The 24,601-nt window shown below is 45.3% G+C and overlaps 1 protein-coding gene across 1 annotated transcript in view; it reads right to left on the bottom strand.

Moving 5' to 3' along the window:
• Positions 1 to 8,082: 8,082 nt before the first annotated feature.
• Positions 8,083 to 24,601, bottom strand: part of LOC138267904 (arylamine N-acetyltransferase, pineal gland isozyme NAT-10-like) — a 64,526-nt gene continuing 48,007 nt past the window's right edge. The window contains exon 2 of the mRNA XM_069217165.1: positions 8,083 to 10,815. Coding sequence (XP_069073266.1) covers positions 9,995 to 10,815 — 821 coding nt within the window. The 3' untranslated portion in view covers positions 8,083 to 9,994. The remainder of the gene's footprint in view (positions 10,816 to 24,601) is intronic.

Below are 24,601 nucleotides of genomic sequence, written 5' to 3'. Positions count from 1 at the left end.
TATCTCACCGCTTTAAGTTTGGCAAGAATTGTACCGGAAGCAGTCCTGTGATATCAATATTCTCACCACTTGGGGGATGAAATAGGGTCAAGTTAAAGTCTCCAGTAAGTAGGAGATTGACAGGCTGACATATATTCCTTAAACTTAACATATTTGCAATGAGCTTAGTCACTGAGTTGGCTTTCCTCCTCAGATTGATGTAAATATTTACAAGGACCAGTGTATCCCTTGGTCTCAGACCAATTATCCATGCGCAAGGCCAGGATCCAAGATTCTGTATTTATGTCTACAAGTTTGCTGATAAATTTGCATTAACATAAAATATAAGCTACCCTTAACCCTTCCCTATGGGCAGCTTTTCTGCGCAAACTTGTTGTACTCAAAATATCCTATGGGGGACACTAATTTGCGACCATGTTTCTTTCAGCACTGCTATATCAAAAGAACCAAGAAACCGGACAATAATAGGATCTGCAATTTTTGCCTGTAGCCTGCTGTTGTTCCATGAGCATATGGACAGGCCAGCCCATTTGCTGGTTTGGACTTCAGACATTCATCACTTTGTTTGAGTTGTAATTGATAAGGCTGATGGGAGCCAGCTTCATCTATCCTGCTCCTCCTGCAGCCTTATGGACCTTTGCTGCCCCCTGGAGGAACCATCTCTACTCATTTGAATAGTTAACCCTGGGGTGCATACTCAAGAAGATATCCAGGGCTCAGACTGGTGACCCCCTATCGCACTTTTCAGAACAGATCCAGTAGATCTGGTCTCCTTTTCATTGTAAGACAGCAACAGGTATGGATACCCATCTCCCTGGACAACAGTTACTTCTATTCCCCATTCCTTCAATAATTTCTTATTTTCTAAAGTTTGTACAGTGAAGGCCGATGTTGCAAGCATATCGAGTGTAGGTTCCGTGGACTGAGTCCTTCTAGGTGTTAGGAATCTAATAGAGTAGTTATCGTCTGACAATTCTTCATTCAGCCTCAGCAGCACTCTCAATAGTTTTAAGGTGTTTGCACGATTTAAAACGCTGTGGTTGCCTCTAGACTTATACTCAGAGATCCATCAGAGCCGGTTTTTGTGGCCATTGTATTCAGGATTGCCTTTGCTCATGGCAGGTGTACTCAGTGTGCTCATTGGGATGTCCATTTGTCCAGGGGGGCAAGAGCAATTTGCTATTAGGCCGTCTTCTATTGTGGGCCCTGTAGATATCAACTCACTTTGCTATCTAGTTGATATTCTACCCTTACAAGGGGTTGGAGCCCCACCTGGGGATGGGCCACCTTCTGCCTGAAAGTAATTAATCTCATTGGTAGTTGTCTCTTCGGTGGGCCCAATCACTGAACCTCCAGATTTAATGCACTCTTTGCTGGGGGAGTATTGCCACTTTTCAAAGCAGAGTCCCCACTAGACACTGATGTTTCTATCAGACCCTGATGGATCTCCTTATTGTTTACCTTCACCTCCTCCTCCTGGATGGTCTGAATGGATGCTGGTATTCCAAAACTAGAGGCGCTTTGGTTGGACTTATTCTTGCCCTTTCTTGCTCACTTTCATTCACTCTTTGTTTGGTGCACAAAGAAGAGAGGTGCATCCTGACATTGACAGGGTGGGCAGTCTGTGACTTGTGGCAGATTTGATGATTGGGCCAGCTCCAAATCTCTATCTGCTGTAACTGAATTTTGTGGATCCTCTTTTCTCTCCCACTCAGCTGAGGGCTCTCTGGGAGGCATGGGTCAACTAATTGCAGGGGTATCCAGTAAGGTGTCCAGCTGTAGGCGAGTCGGGCACCTTGGATGCAGAGATGTCTCTTTTTTCCAGCATACTGTCAAGCATAGCCTCTAGCATCCCCAGGAGCTGCACCAGCTTATTGATCACCTCTTTGCATGAGCATATGATGAAATCAGTGTCCTTATCAGCCTCCACTTGAGTGATCAGGGCATTAAGTTTTTCAAGCTTGTCGTCTATGCCCGACATAAACACCACAAGAGTGTTCAATAGATCTATCTGTATGTCCATCTTGTTTGCATGATGGTTAAGGGCCGCTACCGTTGCTTGCATAGAACTCAGTATCAGTCCATAATTCATTGGTGTTTGACATCCGTTGAAAAGTGCTGTTCGTCTTGTTCATTCGTAGACTTGTTTTCATGGAATGAAGACATGACTGGTAGTGCAATGTCAACTTTTCCCTCTACTGGATAGCTGGGGCTATTCTTTTGCTCTATAGACAAAGGCTTTTTTTGACCCTCTGGCAATTCAAGTTTAACTAGGTGTTCAGGGTCCACAGGTTTAATGCTTCTAAATGCCTGGCTGGACCAGTATGAGGATTCAGGGGATGTCGTAGTGCCAGAAGTACGGTCATCATGATGTAAATGTATTCCTGAATCACCACACACCCAAGTGGTTGATTGTGCTATAGGATGATCCTCCCTTTTATGGTTCCAAGCCTATCTCCCACGTACAGCTTCTCCTTGGAGGGCATTGGCCCTTCAAGATGATTATACTGGGTGAAAACGGAAATTGGGTGACATTTCCTTCTACAATCAAATTTTCAACTTTAGGGTCAGCTGAGACCCATGGGTTGCATCTTCACGCGTTCCCAGTGGCTGGGTAACATTGGCTCGGTCTTTCAGGGGCTTGAAAAAGTCAGTTATCTTCTTTGTACTAGCTGGCACCATCAGGCCTGCATTGCTTTCCTGGATCTGGGTAGCTTTTAGCATTTCTGGGATTTCCGGGGTAGCCGGCAGCTCCAGGGTCTCCAGGATTTCTTTATCTGACGGGCTCCCAGGACTCCCTGCCACATGGTGGTACTCCATTTTTTCATGATCACCACTATCGTCAAATTGATGGATCTCTTCTGGAGCACTTCTGCATCTCCTATTTGCCATTGTTCCCACTGATTTGGTCTCCCTTTTCCTTTTATTAGATTGTAGTAGCTGACCCCTAATTTCCCCTGACTTCATCCTCCTGGCAGATGTTGCGGCTCAAGCAGGAATAGTTGTCTTTTCTTAAGCCCTTTTGAAACATTTTGCACCCTTTGAGTCCTTTTATTGAGCTTTTTATCCTTTGTAAACCGTGCTGGGCTGAGCCGTCAGGCCCACAAGCCACTAGACCGCTGCCCCCCCTTAATCCTGAAAGGGGAGGGGCAGAAGTACACTTTTGGTGCTTCCTCACAACCCAGCAGGTCTCTTTGTATTTGCCCAGAAAGGTCTTTTTGTTGTTCAGATGTCCTTACAGGATGGATGGGGAGGGGGAAGGGGCACAAGCACACCGCACCGGTTACAGTGAGTTATTTTGCAGCTCTTGCCCCTGGTGGTACTAATACTCGTTGTGGTGGTTGTGCTGATAATGCCTGTTTCAACTTGCAAGTTGTTGATTGAAACAGAGCTGGTAATAGAACCTGATAACTGAGCAGGTGGCTGGGATAGCTAGGAAGATCAACACAATGTTTTTAATGTCTGTTTTTGGCATGTCCATAAAATGTAAAGCACAGAGCAGCCTGGGCCACACAGTTCGCATAGGGCAAGGGGCATGAGCATGAGGAACACAAGGAAACTGGAGATACTGCAGGTGAGAGAGTTGAGAGCCAAGTCAAGGCCAAGCCATGTGCCTAATACACCTGCAGGCCACTCCCCCTGCAAGTCATGCTCCCATGGCTCCACATCTCAGGTGCCTCCATGTGCTGTCTCCTTACTTTGTGCAGCGGGATGTAGTATGTGCAAATTGGCGAGTTGTGCCTCCTTGCTGCACGGTGGTGGGGCGTGGACCCACTTGCTTCACCTCTACTGTGATGTCCCAGTCTTTGGCAGCCCTGCCAGAGTCAGTTAGCCAAGGTAACAAGAGTTCTGCCACCGAAGGGTCAGTTGATTCGTACTCTGGGTGGGCCCACACTGTGTATAACTCCTGATTATATTAGGCAACTACTGCTGTGATGCCCTGTGAGTCTTCAAGCCACTGTCCAGCCTCATCCATTATGGAAGGTATCACTCTAGTTTCAGAATCTTTTTTAGCCAGCCAGTGCTAAAGCTTGCTGGACTTGTCCCCCATTCATAAACCCGGTGTACGGACACCATCAAACAATTACAGGCCTCCTCCATGCAGAGATGGTGTAACGCTGCTCAGTCAAGTTGCAACAGGTGTCTTATCGATTCAGTCTACTTATCTGGAGCCTCTCTCTCTCACTAGTCAGTATCAAGACTTCCAGGTCGGTGATCGGCTGTGTTTTCTGCTCAAACATATGAGTGGGCAGTACCCCTAATGGAGGCCTTGCAGGCCTCCCACAAGGTTCCCACTGAGTCAACAGTACCTCTAGTCAATTTTAGGAAGGTTTTCAATCCTTCGAGTAGATAATTTGCAAACTGGTCATCGATGAGAGCCAGGTGTTAAGGTGCTACAGGAGGCACGCCCCTGCATGCTTGGAGCTGAAATAGATAGGACTGGAAAATGATCCGACAGCCTGCGTGGGAGGATTTGCGATCCTGTAATGTGAAAAAGGTTGACAGCTGGGAGAAGCAAGTAATCTGTGTGGGACAGCGACCAGTGCGCTGAAGATGCATGCGTGTATTCTAATTTCCCAGGTTTCCATGCCTGCCAGGCACCCTCTGGCCCAATCCGCCAGGCCTCTGCCCCATCGCAATGAACCCTCCCCTGGCACCTTCAGGTCCATCCGCCCCATGACATCATTAAAATCACCCCTCAAAATGGCCAACCCAGGGGACAAGGTAACCACTTAGCCTTTTAGAACCCCAGAGTAGATTGGTGCGCAACAGGTGGGACAAACACACTGAGAATATTGTATGTAGTGCCCTCTAGTGTTCTCTCTATGAGTACATATTGGCACTGTTCGTCCCCTGTGACTTTGGATATAGTTAGAGGCAGTGTTTTGTGCAAAAGGATTGCAACCCCATGGGATCCTCACGCATACCCTGCCTGATATATTCTTCCATATCCTCTGTGGGCCAGAATATTGCAGTGGTGACCCTGTAAGTGGGCTTCCTGAAGCAGCTGGACCTTAGGGTTATTGTGTTCCACAAACTGAAGTCTGCCCCCTATCTTAATGGGGTCTAGGAGACTGTTCACGTTCCAAGTCATAACTGAGTGGGGCCCCTTCCTAGTGGTAGGGAACAAACCAACTGAAGCCCTCTGCATGCTGTTCACCTGCCACCTTCATGGCTGTTCTGGCAGGGTCCCCTCCAATGAACCCACCCCTCTGGGTGAACAAGTGAGATCAGAATGTGTAGCATACCCATTAGTGAAGAGCATAAAATAAGATAGATAAAAAAAAACGTATACATGAACAAAACAAAACTCCATCCCCCAACTCCGCCTCCCTATGCTTCCCACCCAGTAGAAGCATCTGTCACCAATCCCCAACTCAGACTTAGAACTAGCTATCTGTGTGTGTGTGTGTGTGTGTGTGAGTGAGGGGGGTCATGTACTCAGGCAGGCTAACTAGGCCACACATTGGTCATCCCAAGAAGCCCTACCTGTCAATACGGTCTCAGGATACAGTGGTACTTGTGTGTAGTGTAGGATCTTTCAGTCAACAATGGGGATTCACCTCAAGTTTGAGTCTGCCTCTATGACCAGTTGCGACAGCGGTGCAGTATCGGCACTCCCACAGCAGTGTCCGCTCCCCCATCAGAGTCTGTGAAGGCATTCATCTCTGATGGCCCATCACGTCTCAGTCACGATCATTTCCTCTGATGCTCGCCCTTGGCCTGTTCAAGCTTGCTGCCCGATGTCAGGGATGGGGTTGCTGCGTGCCAGGGAAACAGCTGGTTAGTGGCTAGCAGTCTTTGTTCGGTGTGCCACGTCTATGTTTCCTTTGGTGACTTGAAGAACACAGTCTTGGAGTCGCAATTTGGTGGGATATAGAAGAGCTGCATGGAATGCAACTTTAATTTCACTTGACTGTAGGATTTACGCTGTGTTTGGACCTGGCGGTGTTGTTGGGAAAGATCTTTATGCTCCCTGATTGAAACATCAAGGTTCCCCTGAGTCGGGCCACCTTCAGAACAGGATCTCAGTCCCAGTAGTTTAAGAAACACACTATCAATGGTCAGGGCAGGGCTAGGGGTGGGGGCTTCTAAGCAAGGGAGCAATGAGCCCTTTCCAGTATGAAGCAAAGGGACAGATTCCTTGGGTCCATCCATGACCGAATCCATTGCTCAAGTAAGGCCTCAGGGGTTGGGCCCTCAGTCCCCCCCAGAAAACCAATGAAGTGGGGGGCCAGTTTTCAGCATCTTGGGCATGGTCTTGTAGAGCCTTGGCATCCCGGGAAAGATGGCTCACTTCGGATGAGAGATTCTTTAATGGTGTCCTCCAATTCGGATATCCTCCCCTCTGCTTCAGTCACCCTGTCCATTGTATGGCAGATGTATTGGCACACCAGGGTCATGTCTGCACCAACCTCCCCTATTTTTGTCTCCAGTGTGGTCTTGGAGTTTCAAATAGCCTGGAGTTTTACAGAGGTGTGGTTCTCATTTGGCAATGCCCTGGGTCCTTCCTCCAGGGGCCCCATCACTTTCCTCACTCGCAGTGTGAATTTATATTTTTTGGCCTGGCCCGGCGTAACTTTGTTATGGCCCATAATGTCTCCACCAACCAAGTTGCCGGATCAAAAGGTGTGAGTGGAGCAATCACTGATCAGTTTCCTCTCGGGGAGTATCTTTGACTATAGGCCAACCTGGGAGTCTCTCCCCTGGGGGGAGGGGGGTGGTGGAACCCACCCCCACTTGCACCAGGAGCGATCATCTGGGCAGCACAAACAATTTGTTCCAATCCCAGTTCATCAGAAATCCCAGAATTAGGCAGAACAGTTCTCTTGTATGGTCATCGAGGCCGCATGGGGCCCCCACTCCAGGGTGAAGGCCCAATGCCCCAGCCAATCTGCTTCTGAGATGTTTATCGAAAGGTGGTGGGCCAGATCAAGGGGTACAACTGTCACATTCACAACACCTTCAGGTCTTTGGGTTCATAGCCTGCTACCTCCTACAGGGGCCCCCTTCACTGTTTCTGCAAAAGATCTTCCCTGCCTCACGAGAAGTGGCCAGGGGGAGGTGAGGTCACCACAACTAGCCTCTTTAGCAGCCACAAGAATTATCACAGGGCTGGGTCACCTCCCCAATACCAGTGCGGCCCCTCAGAAATCCCACTACTCCACTGAGCTTACTGAAGGATAAGCCAATGGGGTGGCATGTGTTCACTTCATCATTTTAAGCTCATCACCTTCCGCTTACCTTGGTTTCTCCGGAGTAGCTTTTGACCCCCTCACAAACTCCTATGCAGTGGTCCCAAGGGGACAGATCCTCCCAAGGATGAGTGAAATCTATCCCATGGATATACCCTTTTATTGGGCCTATAAAGTAAAGGTTGAAAGTTTGTAATTTTGGTCTGCTGTTTCACTAAATTGGGAGTACAGCTAGGGTTTATTTAGAAGCAGCATCGGTATCATTAGTGCATTTCGAGGGATTGAGTAATACCCACCTCTTTTGCAAAATGTAAGTGCTGAGGAGTAGGAAACAAACTCTTGGGGGTCACAGATTGACAAGTTCTTGAAACAAATATAGAAAAGCCTAGGGATATGATCTTTCAAGAATCCAATATTCTTGTTATGTTTACATGAGTTAGACATTCTGAATAAAGCTACTAGAGCTATTACCAATTCCCTTATCATAGGGAAAATAAGCAAAAAGTGCAGTGCTCTTCATAATTTCATAGGACGATTTAATTGTCACAATATCACCCTTGATTATTTATGTTTCATGTGCAACCAATAGGTTCCTTATTTTATGACCTATAACACTGAATAGTTTGGATTTTTATGTTTATTGAATTAGGCTATTTGTCAAAGAAAACATAGTAATTCAGTGGTATTGTGAGTGATGTCAGAAACTGAAACTACTTGAATAAGGGAAAAGGAATTATGTTCAGGGTTTATTTCACTCTAGTTATATACTGTAATAATTTTTGAAATAGAAAATATTTCCTAAAATTGTTGGAGTAGTTCACTGTTTACATTTCAAGATGGAATAGTATATGAGTACTGTGCTGAACATTATCAAGGCACTCAAAAATAAATCAATATTGAATTTATTGAACATAGCTAAAATCACAAGTGTACCTAATAAACTAGTACGCTACTCCATGGGTAAGACCATGATACATTCCAAATCGTTCTTCTAGGACAACAGAATTCAAAAATATCTGATCTTGATGACAATCCTTATGACTTGTAATATAGCCTTAGAACCCGCCGTAGCGGGCTCTACCGGCTATTAAAGGCCCGCTCCCGCGTTAAATGCCCGAGCCGAAGGCGTATTCTATGTTTATTGGCAGAAGGCTTTCCTAGCAAATGGACAATGACAGTGAATATTGTTGTAAACTGGCCTGCCCTGTAGCCTGTGTAAATTGTACACTACACAAGTGTAGGCAAAGAAAGATTATATGATGAACAATTAATTCTAATGCGGCCTCAAATGAAATGTTTCAAAAAGACTGGGCCACGTGGAAGGACAATGGTCAGCATCAGGCAAACCAACAGTGGACAAACAAAAGCATCTTAAACAAATGTCTGTGTCTGTGGTACTCAATAACTAATGTCTGTGAATAATTGCCTAATGTAAAGAAAACAAATTGTGCAACAATGTGAATGTGGTACAGCAGGGGGTGCAAAGGAAACTAAGGAGTCCCATATTCCTGCCAGAGTTTCAGAAGAACCACTATGTACAGGAGTTCCATTATATTTTTTGCATGAAAATCTATCTGTGAATATCCACACTATCAGGCACAGATATGGCCTACTGGGTTCTATGCTGAAAACCCCTACAATACAGATAATGCCCCAATCTTTCTTTTGCTACAAAATGCCTCATTTGAAGAGAGTTCAGTGCCTCTCAACACAATTGAGAGCATGCTACAGTGCTAAATACTTTGAAATCGCTTCACTCACAATCTCCAAATTGAGGCCAAACCTCCAACGAAAGAGGGCGAGAAAAGTTGATTAAGGAACACTGACGAGTGATTCCAAATCTGGAAGATAAATGTTTCCCAAAGTTGATTTGGGGGAAGGGGAAAAGGAAGTTGGTGCCAGGGTTAACATGGACATATTTACGAGCATGCTAATTCTCCAAGCCAAGCCACAAAGGAATAGACCTGTAAACTGAGCAGTACATTGGATACCAAAACAAACGCTAAAACAGGACTAATGATGAAATAAGAGTAAAACTTGAGAAAGGTTCCTCAGGTCTGGCAAATCCTCTCCAAAAATACAATCAAAGATAATCAAGGTGGAACCCAGTTATCTACATGAAAAATAAATTTTGGAGTGCCAACAGAAAAGCACTGCACAGCATCAGTTTTTAAAAACCTTCTTCGCTTCGTTTTAGCCAGTGTTCTCCAGGACAGTCACACCTTTTATAGGTTGAAGAGAGATGAGTTGGATGCGTTTTGGGGACTACAAATTTTGTTGAGCATAAAGGGGGTCATTCTGACCCTGGCGGTCATGGACCGCCAGGGCCAACGACCGCGGGAGCACCGCCAACAGCCTGGCGGTGCTCCCATGGGCATTCTGACCGCGGCAGTAGAGCCGCGGTCAGAAACGGGAAACCGGCGGTGGCCAAGCAGCGCAGCCATGGTGATTCAGACCCCCTTACTGCCAAGCAGACACTGAAAATCGCGACGGGTGCAACTGCACCCGTCGCACCCCTTCCACTCCGCCGGCTTCATTCGGAGCCGGCATCCTCATGGAAGGGGGTTTCCCGCTGGGCTGGCGGGCGGCCTTCTGGCGGTCGCCCGCCAGCCCAGCGGGAAACTCAGAATTACTGCGGCGGTCTTTTGACCGCACAGCGGTATTCTGCCGGCGGGACTTTGGCGGGCGGCCTCCGCCGCCCGTCAAAGTCAGAATGACCCCCAAAGTGCTTTCTTGTCATCTAAAGCAGGTAAACACCACAAGAATACACTGGAACAAATGTATTTTCTAATATCAAATTAAATTTCTCTTAGAACCATTTCCACTTCTTTATCTTTAATGGTTCTAAATTCCACCAGGTCCATATTATCTTTATGGTTGTATTTTATTTCTGTGTAGTTCCAACCATACAGAGATCGAACACCGTCAGGGAGTTGAAGAGTGCAGATGGATTTCTTCCTAAATAGCGAATCTGGCGATGTTTGGAGAAGGTGGTTTATGACCATGAAATCCTCTATAGTTCTCTCCTGAAGGTTGAAGCGGTAGATTTGCTTGCATTCATCTTTATGCAGCAGATCAGAATTAGATAAATTGTGATCAAGAACATATTGTTTTCTTCTTATTTGATCAAAGTGCCAAACACCATCAATGTCTGTCAAGCGAAATGTGGCAGGAACCTGAGGCTGGTCTTTTCCTGATATAAGCTCCAAGGGTTCCCATATTTGAAAGGAGGCACCAAAACTACCATCAACGATATACACTTGGCCATCAACAACCACTTTGAGCACAAGAAGAGCCATGTAAGAACTGTACATCTTCTGTAATGGAAGATACACATTGCCTCCATGCATTGTGACCTCATATCCCATTGTCTTTAGAACCCAAAACAAAAGATGATTTTGCTCGCAGCACCAACCACCACGTTGCTTTTTTACAATTTTGTTGTATATCACTTCAATAGCCAAGTCAATGGTTTCCCCACACTGGATGCTCAGGCTTTCAAATGGTACTGCCTTAATATGTTGCTTGAAGATCTCTTTCAATGTTTGATAGTCACATTTTTCTGCAGCTCCTTTGTACTGGATTCTTGAGAAATAGTCTTCCAAATTCATTCTTGATACTGTAAAGAAAATATATAAAATGTTCAATTGTGAACAACGAAGTCACAAGCAAAAATTTATTAGTATATTTGTTCTTTTTTTTATTTAGTTTGTTTAAAATAAAACAAGGCAAAGTTTCAATGATGATGATACCTTATCTGGGTGAATGAATGTTTGGTTGAGAGCTTTCAAGTCTGCATAAGCCCCTTTATCACGTCGATTACTACACAAGATAAGTTAAAACTTTTGCAGGAAACCAATTGCATTTTGTAGTTATGCAAAATAGGACATTTTTACTGCAGTATACAATTTTAATAAAAACAGGTAAGGTGCAGAAGTAATTTAAGTGTTATTATGAACTCTGATAGACAGCAATTATCTGCAAGAAATGGCAAGGGGCATGTAAACTGCTCAGTTGTGTACCACATTACATGACTGTCCCAGTTTAAGGTACACCGATATAAATCAGAATTAGTAACCTCAAATATCTCTTAAAGCAAAACTAGTATTTATTTCAAATATAAATGGCACATGCCAGGAATTTAGAAATTGATTAATGTAATTAAGCATTCAATTATATGGCTCGGGAATGCATTGATTCTTCACAATAGGAGAATATAAATGAAGAACGCGAGTGTTGCAACGTGATCTAGAGTGTCACGTGAAGTTCTCGGACAATCATTTTCAATTAATCAGTCTTCTGTCTTTTTGATTTTCTCCGAGTCTGCACTCATAGTGAGTGAAGTATTTTGGTTATGCTCAGAGATTTTGAGTCCAGAAACGGCCAACTCTTCTATTTCCTCTTCATAGAGATGTACATTTGCCCAAATACATGTTTTTAGGTCTTGCGTAGATAGCACACACCCTGTCTCTCCGAGACATTTTGTTTACAGTTAGCGGGCTTACAGCCAGTCCATCGCTTATTTGTTGTGCTGAATGTCAGTTTGAAAGGCTAGCTTTTATGTGGTCATCATCTTTTAGATAGCCTACCTTTTCTTGTGTGATTCCCTTCCTCAGAGTTTTTCACCCAATTACCTGTGTCCTTCCACTTCTTTATTTGTGGGAACTACCTTTTTCTTTTGTTTGAGGAAGAGTTTGTGAGCACATCTTGCTCATATTTCTTATACAGCCAGCTGTCACTGGTTTATTTTTATTTTTATTAAAGCTCTAAAACACCCTGCAGTGCAACTGCATTTTTTTAACGTTTTTCCTAGCGCCCCTTTGTGTTTCGAGATTTTTATGCTTTTTCATTACTACAAAGAAAGTTTGCTTCGGTGCCTGATGATGGCTTGTTTTCTCAGCTGGCTCCCTTGTGTACTCCTCCTCCGCATTCCTTCTGCCCTACCTCGCATGTCCGCTTGCACCTACCGGTCTGCCCTCGTCTTTTTTGCTTGCCACTTCCAATCCGTTACTTGTCCCCACTTGAGCTGTTAAAAAAAGGTTCTGCTTGAGACCTGCAGCTCCGAGTGCGCAGATGATGCTCTGCTGACAATAAATATCGGCAGGCTTTGAGAGGCGAGGGTCCCGCTATATCCGCCTCATGGACTTTCCCCTTGCCAGCTCGTCTCACCACCTCCGCGCAGTAGTGACTTTTTCCATTTGTTTCTCGAGATAATTATTACCCAGATTGAGGCCTGTGTTTCTTCTCTGTTGGAAAATGTGGCAGCAATGATCTGAATGATCCGTACAATGTCACTCTGCATCTTTTGACCTGCAAAGTGTGTTACATTTTGTCCCTCTCTGCAATGTGTTATTTATTGCATTGCTTTGAATGTCCTACAACGATAACATGAAAGATAACTTTTGTACTACACAATAAATGGGTGAAAGCATGTTTATTTGTGCACTAGTTCAAAACACGTACTCATTGGACCACTTTAATTTTCATTGAACGGAGCACGGCTCATCTTTTGTTACATGTTCTCACATTGCAAAATGACATATCAGTGCAGTTCACCCCTCGGCATGACTAGGGTTGCCACCCTTGGAGCCATAATTGACGACTACGGAATTCTTCAAAGCAGTGCCGTCGTTAACACTACCCTACCTACTCAAAAAGTGCATATGATGAACAACGGCGCTTTCAAAATGTAACTTTCCATCTCGCAGAAAGCTTCACATTGTTCTTTGCCGGCCAATGTGAGTGAATGTAGCGGTCACCCAAGGACTCATTGCCTCTGGATATGACAACACACACAACAAACCAGAATTAACCAATGAGGAAGGTGATGCTGTCTATTGGTGGCGTTATTAGCACCTGTTACTTTCACGCGATAGCAGGAAGAGCCATAGGTGGTTCTTGCAAAAGGCATGGTTATATCAATTTAAGAAACACTAGTTTTGGGACAGACAGCTACATTTTTGCACATAGCAAATCAAAACAAATTTTCTTGCCTGCTCAGCTTGCACAAATGTTGTGATCCTCAGCAACCAAATCCACTTTCCAGCATATTGGTTCATTTCATGCCAAATAGTTGCATAATTATATTGGCTACACACAAGCATTAAGCAAAATATAAGTAAATATAACGATATTGTCACTTCTTATAAATATTAGGCAATTTGTACAAAACATTGAACCCTTCCTGTCAATAGAAACCAAAAAACAAAACAACAAAACTTTACTATAATAATTATTTCTACATTGTATCTTGCAGATTAAATTCTTTCTCTAGCTTAAATAGTAATAGATGCTACAATTCCCCACTTCAGTAATATTTATTGTATCAACCTAGGAGGAATGAAAGGATAAGCTGTCCCTACGAAGAATTTGAAAATATGATTGGCAATTCCAGGCTACTGATATAACCACACTTGCCTCTCCCTAATGATCAGCTCTTGGCAAATGGATATGGGTGTGAAGTAACAAGGACATGTTTCGAAGCACACACATTCACACAATAGCACTACTATGGGTGTACAAAATTTATGTAATTTGCTTTTATGTACTTGTTGAAAATTGCTGCTAAAATTATACAAAGTTGCACAAAATTGCATGTAATTTAGCCATGATGCACAATTGGGGCATGATATGTAGCAATGCTAAAAAACACTTGGAGGAGGCTGGCCCTCTATGTAGTGTGCAAAACTAGGCACACTATGCAGGGGGACCAGGCAACCAAACATTGGTTTCCAGAGGTAAAAATTAGACCACCCAATGATCCAATTTTTAAGGTAGCTGGTCGAGCAGTTAGGCTAATCCAGGAGATGTGCTACGTATTTGCGGTACTCACAAATCCAATCATGCACCACACACACTCAATGAATTACTCAAGACCAGATTTTATAAAAATACTTCAGACTTTTATACACATTTTAAGACCAAGATCTTAAGAATACATTATGACTTTTCAAAGTTTTGATAAAGTTAGACTTTGTGTGTAAGTACGCACAATTTGAATCAATGCACAGTCACCTTTAAAAATGCATTAAAAGTCGTACAGTTGAGTTACCAGTCTTTTCTTTTGCACAATGGTCGTAGCAGTCGGTGGACCCCTCCTGCCAACTGGAGAGCCTCGGGCGGCTCCCAGTTCTTGCAGCAGCAGCGTTTGAAAGTCCCTTGGCACAGTGCCACCTGGAGGGGCCACTTGGAAAAGGAGCTAGTTTGGACATTTAGAGATGGTTCCTGGAGGTCCCCTTGGACTGTTGAGGCTGCAATGGCTTGGGGAGCCAGGGCACACAGCGCATTCCGTAATGCAAGGCTCAGGGCGGCCAGGTGCATGGCGTTTTGGAGGTCTTGGATGCTGTGCACAAAGGGACCCTTTGGACTTGGAGGGACTCTGGTGAGAGGTCCGGGGTGTCACTGAAGTCCCTCAACTGGGGCTTCCTTCTGGTCCAGTTGCAGCTCTGAGTGAGCCGTTTTTTGGAGTTGTCCTATGTGCACTGACCAGTACTAGGGATATTGGCACAACTCGGCCACGAGAGGATACTGTGCCACCAAAGTTGGCACACTTGCAGGACTCCTCCGGACTGTCATTGCGACTTCTGGTTGCAGAGATATTGTCCTGTCGGTAAAGTGTCCCTCACCAGTTTGCAGGTTCTTTGCAGGTTCCTTTGGTTTCTTGAGTGGTGCCTCCACTCAGCAGCAAGATCTTGGGCTATTTGCAAAGCCTAGAGGTCCTTGGGGTCTTTTGAGGTCGTTCCAGTGGTCAGCTCCTCTGCAGTGGTGATTGTCGGGATTCTGGTGCAGCAAGCAGGGGTCTTGGAGCCTCTTCTGGTGCAGCTGGTCCTCTGTTCTCGTCCTGGCGGCTTCTTTGGTGTTATCTTCTCTTCTTCCAGATGAACCTAATTTCTTGGTCTAGAGGAGCACACTAAATACTGAATTTAGTGGCCGTTTTAGGGCGAACCTGGTAGTGTCCAATGGGACACCTACCCTTGGGTGGCTACACTCACTACAGTTACCACTTCCTGCAGGAAGGATCACTTCCCTAAACCTCATTTGCTATTTTCCTGCCATCCAACATGGAGGAAAATTAAATGGAGGGTCCACTTCGCCTGCAAGCCCCTAGGGGTGCTGCATGCTCAGTGAGGTCACTCCTCCTACCCTTTGTCTGGTTTGCCTTTGCTCCTGCCAAAAGTGGGCTTTTTCAAAGGGGGAAGCCATCTGCTGCTAGCAGCAGGCCTGGGGCCTCGAGTTTCAGGGGCAGTAGCCCTTTGAAGCTCACCGCCAGGGTGTTGCGCATCCTGAGGGAGGGGTGTTAGCTCTTCCACCCAGTAAGGGCATTGTTTTACAAACCAGAGAGCCGTGGCTCTCCCCCAGGTTTGTTTAGTGGCTGTCTGGAAGTTGCAGGCTGGATGGAACCAGTCGGCAAATATGCCAGTTGGGTTAGCTTTTGGAGGGGACACCTCTAAAGTGACCCCTGGGTAGATTTAGGGTTAAATCCAATACTGGCACCAGTTTGGATTTATCCTTCTGAGTTGTTTGATACCAAACAACCCAGGATGCAGAGTGGCCATCATGTAGCTGGGGAACTCATGTTTGACCAGTGTCCAGTACATGTGCTTAAAATGGCTACTCTGGTCACTCACTATGTCCCAGGTTTGGCAAGGACACAGTGGGGGCATTTTGCTCATGCAACTATGCCCTCACATATAGTATGATGCACCCTACCTTAGGGCTGTAAGGCATACCAGAGGGGTGACTTATCCACATCATATGCAGTGTAGGGTGGATAGGGCACACAGGGAGTGTGCCATATTGAGTTTGCATTTTTAGGTTTGCCCCAGTACACTCAGCCTGCACTGGCAATGCTAGGTGCATCTGGGTGCAGCGCCCTACAGCATGGCGCAATCAGTGATGCTGCCCTCAGGGACCTACTCATACTATCCTGTGCCCTGGGTACTGGGGCACCTTTTTACTAGGATCTTACAGTGATACGTAAGAGTGTATCCAATTGTGCCAATCATCACAATAGATTTAGGGAAAGAGCTCTGGCCCAAGAAACCTGGGTAGCAGGGGCCGTGGGCAGTACCATCTTCTAGGACACATCAACATCAGGCAAAAAGTGGGGGCTAACCATGCATCATGAGGCCTCCTCCCAAACCACTGGCAGAGCCAATAGGTCCCGAATATGAGACCTATTGGCTTTGCCAATTCTTGTTTGAAAATAAAATGTGACAGGCTGCGAAGACATCCTCTGAGAAACTTCCTTGTGAACCAATAAATCCAAAAACAGATAAACCAGAGACAGAATCCAAACTCATCTCTCTATTTAGGCCAGTTCCACTGCAACACGTGATGGTCTTGACTGAATGTAAAAATTCAGCCTGCTCTTCACAGGATAAATGCCTTGTAAATGTTCCTTAAACAATCTTGACAGTAGTTCTTCTTTGTAAGCTTATTGTTTACAGAATCTGTCCATTCTTATTTAAGGCAAGTTACTGCTATCCAGATGCTATCAAAACTGACAGTGAATTCTGACTAACTAACAGAATTTTTTTACTCTTGGGTCATCTTTCCAGCAGCAGATGGGAACACACACATTTCACCATTACAGTCCAGCAAATGCACCCACACAATATTGTCACAATATAGACCTTATGCATATTTAGAAATACCACTATCTTATCAAGAACACCAAATTTGGCTTGATGGCACCCTATCACACATTCCATAGAATGTTAGACTAGGTTCTTTAAGTAATGATGGACCTACATGGCCAGAATTGGCTACCTACACATCGCACCCTAATACATGTACAATGGTGGTAGCAGACGTACATCGCCTATACACTAATTTAGTAGAAATTTATAGACGCTTATTACAATTCGTAATGCTGATCTTAAACACCGCCCAAGCAAGGGCTGCTCCAGCGCAACCACATATGGCCTAAGTGGGAATTAATCCTGCTACTGTGCATTCAATTATGGGTAAAGTACCTATTAAACATAAAGAGATTCCATTTTAGTTAGCACAAAAAAATGGCACCTTGGAAGCTGTGTTTTCCCCATACAGGACCCCAAGATAAACAAAGAATTCTTACAATGTGCTGGTCATTTGGGATGGTTCCCTCAGTGGACAACTGCATCACTTGGTGTGCAGTATTTGCGGCACTCTACACTACTGCACATGGTACACCGACACTTGCGATCTTCCGAAGTGTCAAAACAAATTCAGGATGAATATGGGGCTGCCAGGTCTTAGATCTGGAAATGCAATTAATGAGCAATTTTCACAGTGTCCTCGATAATATTATGTAACCTTAAAGGGTAAGCAGTAGCATTGGCACTACACCAGCAGCTCTGGGATGTTCCTGTACAGGATCAGGAATGCGAGCTGCCAAAAATTATTTCAGAGAAGCACTCTAGAATAGGTTGGGATAGTGTAGGGCCAGACCACGTAAACCATGACTAAAAGGTAAATCCAATAAGGATTCTAACAAGCAAGCGCAGATGATTCTAAAAGATGCCGGGATAAACAAAAACAAAATAAAGATAATGCAAAACAAAGAGGATAATCTCTGCTTTTGGAGACCTCTGAGAAACGTTATAATCTTAGAAATAGGGATAATTTTAAAACTAGTGATAGATACCAATCTAGTGATACACGCCAATCTCTTTCCTTCCATGACTCACCGGATAAGCGCAGTGAGAGGAGGGTGTTCCGAACAACTAAATAAGTACACGAAACAGAGAAAAGATTCACAATGCTCATATGAACCTTTCATAAAAAGTAAGAGAAAGTACCCCAACAGAAAGCACAATTTAAAAAGAAAAAGGTGGCAGTAACTTTGGCAACAAATGCCACACATAATGAGAACTTTACTGAAAAACAGGTCATGGGAACAGACTCTCCTAGACAGTGGAGCTGAGGTCACAATAGTTCGCAGGAATCTTCAACAGCTTCTGAATGTGACAGCAACTAATGACTTTTTAGAAGACTAAACTGTGGACATGCGGGTCTTCCCCTACCCCTCCAGGTAGAGTTTACAAAGTGAAAATACAAATTGAGGGAGACAGAGTGCACGATTAAAGTTATATTCGGGGGAAAATTTACGTTATGTGATGACATCCTTTTGGCAGAAAAAGACTGGCTACCAGAATTTGTCAATAAAATCCCAATAGGGGAAGATGTCACTATGCCATCTTTCTTGGTCATTGTTCCTGAAGGATTCAGGCAGGTTTATGCAGCAGATTGGGTATTGGCACAAGCCCCAGCGTTGTATCACAATCAGCTAGGATGGGATAAAGACTCCTACTACCTTATAATACAGATTTAATCAAGACCATAACAGCAACCACAATACCCCATTAAACATGAGGCTAAAACAACAGTGAGAGAAATACACACACAACTCGAGTACCATGGTGTAATAGAACTGTGCGTATCACCAATGAACAACACTTTGTTCCCTGTAGCTAAACCGGACCAATTCATATTGAATAGTCTTAGACTATAGACATTTAAACAGTTTCACATGCATATTTGTTATACAAAATCCTCAGAGCACAACACTCATCAACAACTTAGTGGGAAAGAAAATACAAAACAACCTTGGATATTTCCAATGGCTTTTTTTCTGCCAAAATACAGCACCTGAAAGCATGGATCTGACCTTCTTCAGTGTGCTAGGCTCACAAAGAAAAATTTGTCTACTCCCACAAGGGTCTAAGAATAGTCCTGGACTCTTCTCAGCACATGTAACATCTATTCTAAATGACATTGACTCAGAGGCGCTGTCTTATGTAGATGATATCTACCTAACAGATGACGACCTGGTCACACGCCTAAGATGAGTGGACCACGTTGTGGTGGGTTTCAACCACCAAATACTATCAAAAAGATACAGTAATTGTTGGGCTTTTTCAATTTTGGCAGAACATACATCCTAGATAATGCACAATGCTTGAAACCACTTTAAGACTTGATACGTCCAGACTTTTCAAGTAAATATTGTACAATTGAACACACACATCCTTACGGCACTGCAGCAAGACATTCTCGAAGCAAAACATTTACACACACGTGATAACAAACAAACTTGGTCATCAGAGTAATTGCTAGGGCCATTGGGTTCACCTATGTACCATTCAATGAAGGTAATACCGTCCCCATAGCATACAGATCACATTTGTATTCAACATCTGAACAACGCGTTGCTCCCACTAAAAATATTCTGACTGCTGTTCAGATGGCTTTCATAAAAGAGAGACCTCTAGCCAAGGGGTAACAAATTGCTGTTGTGACCCCGATACCAGCCTTAGAGGTGCTGACAAAAGCCAAATGCAAAAGCACTACATCTACTTTAGATTCAACGGGCCACAAAAGTTCCTTCAATATGAACTTGAATACCCAATACCCGCAAACATTTTGCCTCTTGGTCAGTATCAAATGATAATCTACACTGATGGTTCAGCGCAACCGGCAGTAGGCACTAAACAGCAATACTCCACTGCTTGTGCGGCTGTTTGCGGATTCATGAGGGATGGCAAGTTCCACCCTCAGAACACATACACACAGACCTTAGGGGACTGCACTCCTGGAAGAGCTTAAGGCTTAAATATTGGCACTGGAACATATGAATCCCGAACTTCTGACACTGATTGTGTGATTTGTACTATTGCGTCCAGTCCTTTAATGAATACCTGCATTACGGGGGTCAGAATGGGTTCAGAGGTTCAAAAGGGAACACCATCAAACACAGACTTCTGTGAAGGAAGGTTGCAGATCTAAAGGAGATGCTAACAAATACCCATGTAGTACATACAATGGGCCATCAACGTGCAGGAATACACTTTGCAGGAAAGCCCTTGTCAAAGGCATATCCCGCCAAATATTCCTATCATTTAAGTGCCAAGAATGTAGTATTTGCATCAGTATCAAGGGTGGGTGATCACGTGATCCCGAACCAAGATCAGATCTAATAAAAGCAGTGCATGAAGGGGTTGCTTTTGCCCATGCAGGTGTGGTGGCTACAGTTTCATTATTGCATAAACGCTACTGGTGGCCAAGTCTGTACAAGCAGACCAAACAGTATGTTCTATGTTGTGACATCTGTCAACAAACAAGAGAGTCTACCGTAAAATGCCCACCGCAGATACCCCTCTTAATTTCCAACAAACCCCTACAATGTGCGTACCTGGCCCATTGTGGTCCCTTAACACCTGATGGTGCATACAAATACATCTTAGTTGCTGTTGATTCTTGTTCCTGATTTCTATGGGTATGGCTACAACAATCAGCTGACACTCAAACTGTTATTAAAGATTTGCAAGTCTTTATATGGACATATACATGTGCGGCATTCCATTCGGACCAGGACCCTGCTTATGCCTCAAGGGCATTCAGGGACACCATGGTGATGATCGGTGTCCAACTCCATTTCTCATCTCCTGATCATTCCAAGGCGAATTTGGTGGTGCAGCAGAAAAACCTAGACTTAAAGCAATCCTTAACAGCAAGGGTACTAGGTATGGGTCATAGTTGGCTTAACCACCTATCTAGAGTCCAGGAAGTATTAAATAATCTGCCCAGAAGGTCCTTGGGAGCGCACACCCCATATGAGGTTCTGTTCATCTTACCTATGTATGTCCTAGATCTTGATGGCCCTGTCACAGTGGCGGCAGACACACCATTTGACATAAATGAACATGTCACTGTCTTGCAGGAAGTACAACAGTTCCATGATGAAAACTCATCTGCATGTGTCACCACCTTGGAAATGAGGGATTCACCAACAACATCCACCAGCTGGATTCCAAAAGTTGGGGCTCTAGTGTGTAAAAAGATTGCTGTAAAAAGGAATTTGGCCCTACAGATCAAGCACCAGTTTCAGTCCTGGGAATACACAGTACCGGAACTGGTATTCTACCACCAATGCCTGGTTCCAGGGAAAACTGATTTGCATTAATTGACAATAACACGTTACACCAGGTGGTCAGTGCTGCACAGTAGACCATGATGACTCCTGGGCAGTTCCCGAACCCCACTCATTGCCAGTCAGGATGTGCCTCTCCAAAATTTAACAAACAGTGATGAGACTTCCTCTAGCTTGGGGAGTGTGGAAAATGAACTTTCATTGGTACCTGTCACTACATCTGTGACAAGAAATGTCCAATGTTCTGAGCTATATTACTCAAATTCAACACAAATGGCTGGAATCATTTACTACAAATGACCAAGGAACATCTGCCAGTTCTCCTTCTCTGACACTGGCTCCAGTGTTTGCCTGAACTTCTTCTGGATAATATCAACCATTCGTTTCAAAATTCTTCAGGATGTTCAACTACACCTGTATCAGTAGCACGTAAGCTATTCAATTGGCTTAGAACTATCTGATTCGTCCATGGAGTTATCTGTGATTCTGTTAACTTAGCTTGCCTTCCTTTTCTGGATTGGTTTTGTCATTGGTTTTTTTGTTGATACTATCTTTCTGAATGCTCCACTGTTGAGCTGGTAGATGAGGTTTTGAATCCTCACTTGTCCTCACATACAGTCCACAGAGATTTGTCCCTAGTGAACATTTAAGCTATACAGATTCCTGATGGGATTGTTTGGGATAAAGAATCATTTGATATCTTAGGGACAAAGGAAATGATTAAAAAGCCATATGTATTTAAAGTTTCTATGAATTATATAATAACACCTGGGGTGGTTTCTGATGTTTGGGATGTGAAAACAGTTGATTCTATACTTTTTTAGCTTGAATATTATACTGTATTTAAAAGTGAAGATGTTTACTAAACAACAGAAAATTATGGGAAAATGTTCTGTTATCATCATCTAGGACACCACTTCATACATAAACCAGAACCCCTAGAACTGTTTACAACTACACACAATGGGAGGATTGTCCGACTCCACCAGTGGAGAGTTCTAAAACATAGTTAGTAAAGTTGCATATTTATCTGGGCATGATAAAAAAATGCTGAATCTCATTATTTTAATTTGCCTCCTACGGAATTGCAGACTATATTGTTGACAGGTACTAAATTAGTTTATTCATATTCCTTTGTTCCCAGTTGGCTATTGAAAGCTATGAGTATCAGTTTTAGTCGATTGACTTAAAGAGTGTGTGTAACTAGAAATTGGCAAATACATGATGGGAAGCTTGGTTTAGAGCATGTCTTATTCTGTTGCAAACTATGGGGGTCATTCTGACCTCGGCGGTAAAAGGCCCTTACCGCCGGTCAGAAGTCCGCCATTCTACCGCCGCGGCCGCGGTAAACCGCCACGGTCATTCTGACCACCAACTGTGAAACCGCCAAAAACCCGACATCCAAGGAAGGCCGCCTCATCAGCGGGCCGCGGAAAACTGGCGAAGACCAAACCTCCACCGTCACGCCAACACAAACACGCCCATGCCATTCTGACCCACGAATCCACGCGGCGGTCTTTCAACCGCGGTATTCCATTGGCGGTAGACACCGCCGCGCTCAAAATACACACACAGCTCCAAAACACAGCCACATTGGACAATTTGAAATACACACACCTGACACACATACAAACAACACTCCCACACATCCAATCAACTATAAAACACACACCCACATCACCCACAAACCCCCACTTGTTGGAAATCGGAGAGAAGGCGATAGAGATAGAGATAGAGAGAGCGAGCACAGCAATCGAAAACCCCAACACACACAGGAACCCAACTTTATCACCCACACCACATTTACGCACACATCACCACATATCACCACGCACATCACCACAAACACCACCCCACACCTCATCCACACCACCCCATGGCACCCCAAAGACACCCCAGGTTCTCGGACCAAGAACTCAGGGTCATGGTGGACGAAATTATAAGGGTTGAGCCCCAGCTCTTCGGCACACAGGTGCAGCACACCACTATAGCAAGGAAGGCTGAGCTATGGCAAAGGATCGTAGACAGGGTCAACGCTGTGGGACAGCATCCCAGAAATCGGGAAGATATTAGAAAGCGATGGAACGACCTACGGGGGAAGGTGCGCTCGATGGTGTCAAGACACAACATCGCTGTGCAGAAGACTGGCGGCGGACCCCCACCCACTCCACCCCAATTCACAGCATGGGAGCAAGAGGTAGTAAACATCCTGCATCCTGATGGCCTCGCTGGAGTACACGGAGGAATGGACTCTGGTAAGTCGAATCTCAACTACTTCACCCCCCCCAACCACCAGCATGCCAACCCCCCCCCACCCCCAATCTCAACCCCCCAGCACACAACCTCCCTGCCAATGTCTCACCAGCACAACCCACCCTAAACAACACCAACCCCTGAATGCCAACACAAACCATAGACAGCCACCACCAAAGCATGACCATTGCACATACCCATACACCCCCCCCCCACCACCCTCACAACACCCCCCACAAGGGAATGCCAGCACTGGGGGACAAGGGCACTCAAAATGCACGCCATGGCACACACAGAAACAATAACCATACTCCTTTACCCCTGCAGGGCCTGAACGCCAACACACCGCCACGGAGGGTCCAGATTTGTCCATCCCACCCCCAGAACAGGCCCCCAGCGAGGACAGCAGCTCTGTCGACCTAGAACCTGATGACCAGCCCGGACCATCGGGGACCTCTGGACAGTCGGTTCCCCACACACAGACACAGGCCACAGCAGACCCAACCCCCTCTGGGAACACCAGCACAGCTCCCACCCAGCGGGCCCATGCCTCTGTCTCCAGGACGCGTCAAGCAGCGGTGTGTCCGCCACTACAGAGCACCCAGGCTGACCCAACAACAACAGGGACCTGGGGGCAGTGGTAGTGGGCACACCGTCCAGGGGACAGAGGCCCGGGGAAACAGGGCAACTGGGAGGGCTGCTGTGCGACAGGGGGGGCAGGACAGGCCCAGGGAACCCACTCTCCAAGAGGCCCTCACCACCATCATGGGAGCATACCATCACTCCCAGGAGACGATGGCGACGGTACTGGCCAGGTCCACCGAGATCCAGGCACAGCAGGAGGAACGGTACATGGGGTTCAGCAATGAACTCAGGAACATCGCTACCGCTATGAGGACCATAGTCCAGGCCCTCAACCGGATAGAAACCACATTGCGGGACCATGTGGCACCACAAAGGGCCCCTGTCACTAGCCAGGAACAGCCTACCACCTCCGCCGGCGCTAGTGGTCAGGAGGCCCCCACAGAACGACGGCCCACCAGAACCCCACCTCCTGCTGAAGAACAACCACCCCGCAAGAGGAACCTGAGATCTCACAGGAAGACAGAGTAGGATGCCAAGACCCCCGCCAGCATAAGATACCCCCTGATGTCATCCCACTGTCCCACAGTGTCACCCTGTCCAACCTTGAACTGCCCCTGCTCCATCCTTCCACAGGCATATGGAAAATGCACCT

The sequence above is a fragment of the Pleurodeles waltl genome, chromosome 12, assembly GCF_031143425.1.
Source record: "Pleurodeles waltl isolate 20211129_DDA chromosome 12, aPleWal1.hap1.20221129, whole genome shotgun sequence".
Taxonomy (NCBI): domain Eukaryota; kingdom Metazoa; phylum Chordata; class Amphibia; order Caudata; family Salamandridae; genus Pleurodeles; species Pleurodeles waltl.
The sequence above is the reverse complement of the archived record's forward strand: the minus strand, read 5'-3'. Positions and strand labels throughout refer to the sequence as shown.